General features: G+C 42.3%; 1 protein-coding gene across 2 annotated transcripts in view; it reads right to left on the bottom strand.

Annotated features, from left to right (window-relative positions):
* Nucleotides 1–5,110: 5,110 nt before the first annotated feature.
* ABCC1 (ATP binding cassette subfamily C member 1 (ABCC1 blood group)) overlaps nucleotides 5,111–8,539 on the bottom strand; it is a 56,471-nt gene continuing 53,042 nt past the window's right edge. For both annotated transcript variants that reach the window (XM_062587848.1, XM_062587849.1), the window contains exons 30-31: nucleotides 7,887–8,081; nucleotides 5,111–6,670 (exon numbers count right to left, since the gene is read on the bottom strand). In XM_062587848.1, coding sequence (XP_062443832.1) covers nucleotides 6,562–6,670; nucleotides 7,887–8,081 — 304 coding nt within the window. In that variant the 3' untranslated portion in view covers nucleotides 5,111–6,561. The remainder of the gene's footprint in view (nucleotides 6,671–7,886; nucleotides 8,082–8,539) is intronic.

The raw sequence follows: 8,539 nt of genomic DNA, 5'->3' as shown, positions 1-8,539 counted from the left end.
GATTGTGGTATGCCAAAAAATAACATCTTTTGAAAGCTCACTTTCTGTTAAGTTGGTAATGAAGAGAGAAGGCAACAGGAGGAGAAAGTAAACACACTTTCACAGTGAAAGTCTTCGAAAGGGCACACTTTTGTGTTGGCTTGCACAACGTAACAGCAAGCAAAAACACCATCAGCATTCAAGTGTCAAGCTGTGCTGCAAGGGCAAAACAAAAGGGATTCTCAAAATTGCGTCCGACACAGGAACAGTGTTCTGGGGCAGTGCAGTCCCTGTGTCTAAGCAGTAACCTAAGTGAGAGATCAGGACCTCAGGTCTCTCACAGAAAAGCTAACAGGCATCACAAGTTAGCTAAGAAGTTGGCCAAAGCAAACATATAGAAGTGTTAACTTTTGAGATTTCATCCTGACTTGAAATCTTAAAAAACATGAAAGAAGGTTCAAGAGGACAGGCCTGCTGGGTCTTTGCGAAGATGCCTTTTTTCCTAGGTTAGGCTACTTGGTAGAATTACGTAGTTACCAGACGAGGTAACTATGCCCATGTTCAAAACTCTATATTACCTGTTTTGTAAGTTGCTCTGAAAAAATATGAAATATTAAGAATTAGAAGTCTGTTTAATATCTCCAATTATCTGAATGTATAAAGCTGATCAAGAGAAGGACCTGGACTTGTCATACCTGCCCTTCTGCAGCCCTGATTGGGCTTTTCAGTCGGTTAGTGTGCAGCACAGAGTGCAGCATGCACACAGCAGCTACGCTAGTTCAGCGTGAGCCACCAGCTCAAATTCCAAGTAAAACTTACCCATCTAAATGCAGTTTATTGACATCTTCGTGGCTTTCCAAGTCTATTTTTGCCTTCTGAGCAAAACAAATGTTTCGCTGTAGGTCAGGGCAGCTCCAGTGATGACTCTAGACAGAGAAACCTAGACCTCAGCAAGAACACATGGTGTCCCCAGCATTTCTATGGCAAAACACCTATTTCCTGCCATCCTCAACCCCTGGGCTGTGCCCTTGCCTGAGTCGGGAGGCAGAGGCACACCGTAGCTGGACAGCCTGGCCCGGCTGGCCCCGGCCAGGGAGCCTCGCTGCTGCCCAGCTCCTGCAAGAGCCCAGCCCTCCCCTAGATGCTTCCCCTCCACCCCACGTACTCGGGAGCACAGCAGAGACCACCACAGCACTGAGGAACAGCCTGCACGGACCCAAGCAACTCACTGCTGCCTTACTTCATCCCCACAAAACCACCCGGTCCTAAGATGCCCTCTCTCCACCAGCTGAGCCAGCGCAGGACTTCTAAGCAATTACATGAAATGAGGTCAAGAGCTTAATTCGAGCCATAAAGCATTCACTGCTCCAGTTCTCGGTCCGATCTGGACAGCAGAGTTGGGGCTTCCAGTTCCAGATTAACTGATGTTTTTTCTTTTTTTCCTTTTTTCCCCCCTCTTTTTCCTCAATTGAGGGCTATCTCAAACAAAGAAAGCACAGCATATACAAGAGAAAACTGCCCACTATATATATATATAATATATATATATATATATATATGTCTATATATATAATATAAACCACCCCAAAAACTTTTCCCACAATTACCAATATAAGGCAACATTAAAATTGCCGAAGCCGGAAAATGAAAATCAATGCAGTGTCAGGCACTGATTTACATCAAGTTCTTGCCAAATATGTAGTTTGTATGACCTGCTCCTGGTCCTCTAGATGGTCTCTAAATGCACAGAAATGCCAAAATTTGAAAGCCTTCAGTGATTGAGGACATATTCATTTCTGTGCTTCATTTTGGTCAAGTCAGTGAAAGATGTCACAGATGCCTCAAAGGGCTGGAAACAGCATCAGTTAGGTCTGTTCAACTATGTCAAGAACAGGACGTTATTTGCAGATCTCCTGAAAATCCTAATCAATATTTTTTCAGCAGAATCAGCTCTTCCAGATGCTAAACATCTTCCACCTCCTGTACACCAAGTGATCAGTCAGCCAGGATATATCAACATGCATAAAAATTTAGTAAATTGAGCAGCTTTCTTCTACTTTCGTAAGTAGTAATATTATAAATACAAATATTAACATATATATTAATAATAGTAGCAGTAACTTCATGTGGGCTGCAGATAAAATTGTGTCTTCATGTCCAGTGGCCCATGTACTATAACCATAAGATGGAACATGGCACAGCTGGCGGTGAACTGGTTCTAAGTGAAGAAGGGGATTCTCAGCATCTTTAATGAGCAGGCCCAGAGGAACAGATCAGAAAAATGTGGTTTTGGAGAGGGGTAAGAGCGTTGCCTTGAAAGATAAGGACATTTCAAAAGATTGGAAAAAGTGGCTTCTCTACCAGAGAGAATAGGATAAATTGGAGCAAGGCATAGCCTTGCTCTAGATGATACCAAAGATAATATGTCACTTTAAGTCTGGCCACTTAAAACATCAGGTTATAGTCGAGCCTGACAGGCATTTGGCAGACTGTGCACAAAATACACTTAACACAAATATCTAGCAAGTCTAGATACATCTAGAACGTTCCTTGTTATCTAGTAGTTGGGTGAAGGTGCCCAGCTTCAAAGACCAAGCTACTCACTTTAATGCACATTCTCCCTCTGGTTCCCGCCTCTTGTCCCAGATGGCTTCTTTCAGAGCTGATCTTAAGTTTTGCTGCATAAATGAAAGTATCTGACATCAAGGCAAGCAAACAAAATAGATGTCTCCTACATGGCTCTGACCTCAGCTGCTGGAAGCGCACAGCCCTGAATTTACTAGGGCTTTTTATTAGCAGCTGGAGGTGAGGCTCGTTGCTGCCCTGGGCCTTGGAATCACTGATCTCTCTCTACTGGATGGCACCAGACTCCTTTGTACTGGCGTCCACAGGCCTTTGTGTACGTTTCACCTATTCAAAAGGGTTGAAAATGCTCCAAGTATTCGGTCCAAACACACATTAATGAAAGAAGAAAACAGATTAAATAAGGAAAATCAACTTAAATATGGGCCAGATTCCAATACTTTGGCTTGCAGCAAGCTGTATCATTTTTTGCAATCAGTCCCAACAGCAATACATGAAGGGATGAGTATACCACCCTCTCTTTTCTTGCTAGAAGAGTATCTGTCATAGCTACCTTGCTTCTACCTTAAGGCACCCCAAAGACCACACAACACTGCTCCTATAGAAAGCTTCTGTGGGGATGGGGAAAAAAGCTGTGTGTTCACAACCACCTACGCAGTGAAGACCAATTCAGACTCATCATGCATAACATTTTTCTTCAAGTTACGCTCAGACAAGATATTAATCATTTTTATGGGACAGACATTTGGAATTGGGATTACAAATAAATTCAACAACAGCCAAAAGCTCTTATTGGTATGTAAGTCAGATGGAAAGGAGTATCTACATCAAAGCTGGGACAGAACAACTTGTGCTACCAGTGTACAAATACATAAAACTGAGGATCACGATGCACATTAACAACCACATCCTTGAAAAAGAACAAGACCAAGACACACAGAAAGAGCTGCCCTCTGACCTCTTATTGCACTGTATGTAGGTTATCCTGCAGAATACAGGCAGTGTTTTGGACATGCAGTTCTCTGAATGCTCCCAGTCCAGGAACAGGAGGGAGAAGATCCAGTGACCTTTGAGCGTACCCATTCCGAGACAGCAAATGCGTTTTTAAAAGATTCCTACATAGACAACTCCACTGCAAACACTTTATCACAAAGAAGCACAACTCTGCGAGCTTACATAGATCACGCTCTATAAGGGCAGTTCCACTGTTTGCAAAGGACTTATTCACATGAGCATGTTAAAGCTTGTAAATCTCACTTAATTGGCATACAGTGGAAAGCATCCTTTAATCTAAAATCAGTTTCCACTGAAGACAGACCTCTAGTAACACAACTTCCTTGGACTGTATGTCCTATGCAGACAACTCTAAGATGTTACTATTATTCACACACTTTTTAAAATGTATCCCCGATTTTAAGTGCACAAGCTTCTTCCCTCTCTGAAGCTCACATAATGATTGGTCACATACAGATTTTATGGATTACATTGGAAACTTCACTGGAAGTAGTAACTGGACCCAACAAGACCCTGGACCAATGAAAGTTTTCAGAACTCAAGCCCAGACCTGGAGAGTACATGCAGATATACTACCTCAGTAATAAGCTGCACTAAACCCACCAGCTTTTCACAGCTATTTGAAACCTAATCTGCATTTCATCACAGGACCTTTCTGCAGCTCTGCCTCGAGGAGTAAGCCAGGGATAACAGGAGCACAGGGTGGTTTGCTGACTGGATAGGGCAATGCCAGTTGCCTCTCTTCCCTTCCCAGGGCTCTCCTAGGAGTAGCTGGAAGGGGAGAGATTGTAAAGGCATCTTGGTTCTTCATAGCTGCAATGTAACAACCAGTATGAGAAAGCCTGTGCCCAAGTGGGAAGGGTCTCAAGCTGGTATTCTCCACTGCTCCTCTGGGTCTGTTCTACAGATACGTCCGTCTCCTCTGTTTTAATGCATCTGAGTAAAATGATACCAGCCACTCATCTTACCAGTCTGAAGCAAATTTCATTCTCCGCTCTGCACTCCATTCCTGGCTAAGGATTTGCTCCAGTATTTCTACTATAGTGCTGTACAAGTGTAAGGTGGAGACAACAACATGAAAATAAACCCACACATCCACAAAACCAACCACTTCTCCCCCAGCTCCCAAACCACTCCTTGCCCATTTCATTCTCCTGGAGTAACTCAACAACAGGCCACCTAGGAAGCATGGCGACACACAGGAGCTGGACAGCACGGCGATGGCAAAACATCCTCTCCACAGCTCCACTGAATCCTGCTCCAGCGATTCATCTTCATGTTCTGCCCCCTCAGCGAGCTACAGGACTCAAATGGCAGGATAAACCAAGAGATGTGATCAACCCCTCCCATAGCACATGGGTATTTGCCCTCAAGATTTCTCCCAGACAACGCCTGGCGGTCTGGCTAATCTCAGTAGTTCTTCTGAAGTGACTCCTCCAATAACTTCTGTTTTCAAGGGGAAAAAAAAAAAAGGAAAAAGAAGGACTGCAGAAGCTCTGACTTTGTCAAATAAAAACGAAGGTTACAGGTTACGTTATCATTCAAACCATTTTTTTTTACTGCAAGTTCTTTGCAAATATTTGTATTTCCAATATTGTCATTACAAAAAATACCAAAGAAAATTTCAGTCTATTCAATTTCAGAGAGTTATAATTTACAGAAAAAAATAAATAGCTTTACTCTAAAGAGAAAACAATTGTCTAGTCAGCAACATTATTCACAGAAGTCCACGTTCTCAGAGTGCTGAATGTTTGGATCCATCTGACTCAGTTTGCCTTCTTCCAACAATTTCTTTCAAAATAAGACCGTTAAGAACATGAGAAATGCAACTGTTTTTCCTTCCCACAGAAAAATGAACATTCAACAAAAAGATCTTGAAAAAACAGACTCCATGGGTATTTGAATTATTGGACCCCTCTAACACACAACTTTAAAAACAGTAAAACAAAGATTATTTTTCTTTTTAAACTTTAACAAAATATTTTCCCACAAGATTTAAGAGTCAGCAGCAGCATGAAGGGCATGTTTCTTTGTTATAAGGCTAATGGTCCTTGATGAGGCAGAGCTGCTACTAAAGTACAGACCTGCCCAAGTCAAGGGTATTACAATCAATATTACATTGGAACTCAGTCTGCAATCTTTGCTCAGACAAATTCTCGCTTCTAAGCCTTGTCCCCACAGACATAACCAGGATTCTCCATGCAAGTCCGAATTCCTGAGTGAACCAGGTGTAAAATCAGGTACTTCATACTGCAACACTCCAGCTGCTGCAAGAATTTGGTTTTGGAGTGACTGTCATTCCAGACGTGCTTAAATACTGTTTTGAAGTTGACTGTGCTTTTTCACCTCAGCACTACTGACACCTTACAGTGAACTTGCTGCTATGTACTGTAAACACATATGAAACCTTTAGGAGAATGCGTAAAAGCATTAACCATGTACAGTAAATGCTGTAATGAGAAAATCTGGCACACGCATTATTTCACACGAAAAAAATCTTTGGACTATAGTACTTTATGCCACAAAATGTTCCAAATACATCCCACAATAGATGGTTCATCAAATGAGGTATCAGCGAACAAGCAAATAACTAGGCTTTGCAAAATATTTTAAACAAAAAAAGGGGGATTCAGAACATAAGAGCAGATGAAAAGGAAAAAGTTGTTCTGAACTTCTCTGATGAATCACTTCAACATACATTTAAAGCATAGTATGACAGATTTCAGACAGAAATTAATATATGTCTCTAAAGTGTTCCAGCCAGTATATATGCCTCTCCTAAAGCAGGCTTGCTAAATCAATACTAAGGAGAAAAAACAAACAAGAAAAAGATATTGCATTTTTCTGTTACCTCCATCTTCATGCTCTGGCTGACCTCATGAGGTCTGAGCCCGAACAGCATGGTTCACACCAGCCCAGTCAAAGCTACAGTTCTCTGAATGTATCACCTTCCTCTTCCTCAGGCAAACAAAACAAATTTAAATCCTACACCAAGCCTGAATCTTTGGCCATACTATAGAAAATGCCTTTTTTCTGAAGTAAGTTGTCTGGGCTACCGCACTCCACAACTTCACCTCTTTCAAGGACTAGAACTCTGTAAAACAAGGAGGGAGGGGAGAAGGAAAAAAAAAATGTTCACAACAAGATCAATCTAGAATGCCAGTGAGTACAGATTTATACGTGGACACAGAAACTGACTGCAGCACAGTCATTATCTGCAAAGAAAGGCAGTTCAGACTACATGAACGAACAGAAGGTTTCACCTCTGTCCTTGCTGATCTCATTGTAGATGGTCTGTCTGGTCTGTTTTTTAAGAAGCAAGTGTTTATTCAACTGTTTGCAGGTAGACATGACACTGCTCTGACTATGGTCTGAGCCAACCAGAAACTACAGGGTCATACTTACTGTCAAGCTACATGAGAACCCCTACAACCTTGTTAAATTTCGGGTAAGGCTCCCTCAATTTTGCACTACACTAACTGGTTATACAGCACCCACTAACAAATACATATAGCTTGTGCAAAGTAATCATGCAACTGTAATTAGGAAGGCTGGAAAAGCAAGTCATAAGTCAGTTCACGGTTAAAACATTGCCTTCAGCTACCTCCATCAACCAACAAGGCACTGCAGAGATGCTGGCAAAGCTCCTTAGCAGGTGCTGCTGCATAGTGCTACTGGCTGATGCATTTAACTAGGTGTTAATCTGAGGAAAGGACTCCTGTGGATCTGAAGCAGGCAACACTCCTGTCTTATCTTCCACCATTGACAGTATAAACACAAGTCTACAAAAGCAGACAAAACATCTTATCACTGGTCACTTTGCTCTCTGCCACTCTGTGATAAAAAGGACAAAAGAGTTAAAAAATGAAATTACCGGGGGGGGGGGGGGGGGGGGAAGGGGGGGGGGGGGGGAAGGAACTGCCCTGAACCACGTTGAGACCTGTCCCTCTGTCTCCTTTCATTGCCTGGGCCTAATGTAGTGTATGTGCTCCCTAAAGCTCTAATGCCTTTTCCAGCTGTGCCTAAACCTATATTAGAGCAAGACCCAGCAACAGACTCTTGCTGTCTCCCTGGCCTCCCTCCCCTTCCTAGTCTGTCTGGGTAGTACTGGCATGACAGCAGTGTGACAGAGGGACTGGAGCAGCCCCTGAGGCCAAGCACAGCCACCGCAAGCTGCAGTGAATACGCACTACCCAACCAGTGGGTAAAAATGCAGTAGTCGACAGCTAGCTAACAAACATGCTCAATTAAGCAGAGAACAATACGAGTCACATACACCACTTCTCAAAATAGAAATGGTATTATTTTACCTTGTGTAGTCCATAATTGTGTTTAGGCGATGTGCTATAGTTAAAACAGTACATTCTTCAAACTGAGACTTTATTGTTGACTGTATAAGGTTATCTGTCTCGAGATCAACAGCAGCTGTGGCCTCATCTAGAACCAGGATTTTAGACTTTCTGAGCAGAGCCCGAGCCAGGCACACCAGCTGGCGTTGTCCCACACTATGCAGAAGGCCCGAAAGAATAAAAAAAGAAGAAAAAAAAATCACAATTTTGTAGTATTTCATTTCAAAGCCTAGCAATTTCTTATAAGATCTCTACCAAAAAGAATAGGAACCAAAAATCCAGCAAAATAGATAAGGTCTTTCTTACTACTCCCCTGTAAAGTATGTAACAGCATCCCTAACTGCACAATCTCTGTCAGAATGAAACTTAGGCAATGTAATAAAAGAAAACATGTTACAAATGGTTCCAGCATGACTGCAGCAAACTGGAGCACTGAATTAATGCAGTGTTGAGGATTGGTCTTTAAATGGGTTCTGCAGACTGAACACTTCTCCCTCTTATGGTGCAAAAAACAAGCTAACAACTCCCATAGGAAAACTGCATCTGTTGGGCAAGAGCCGCAGTAAGTTCAGAGCATCTGCTATAAATAGCAGGCTGCTGTTACTAAAACCTCT

Source organism: Rhea pennata, chromosome 15 (genome assembly GCF_028389875.1).
Source record: "Rhea pennata isolate bPtePen1 chromosome 15, bPtePen1.pri, whole genome shotgun sequence".
Lineage (NCBI taxonomy): Eukaryota > Metazoa > Chordata > Aves > Rheiformes > Rheidae > Rhea > Rhea pennata.
The sequence above is the reverse complement of the archived record's forward strand: the minus strand, read 5'-3'. Positions and strand labels throughout refer to the sequence as shown.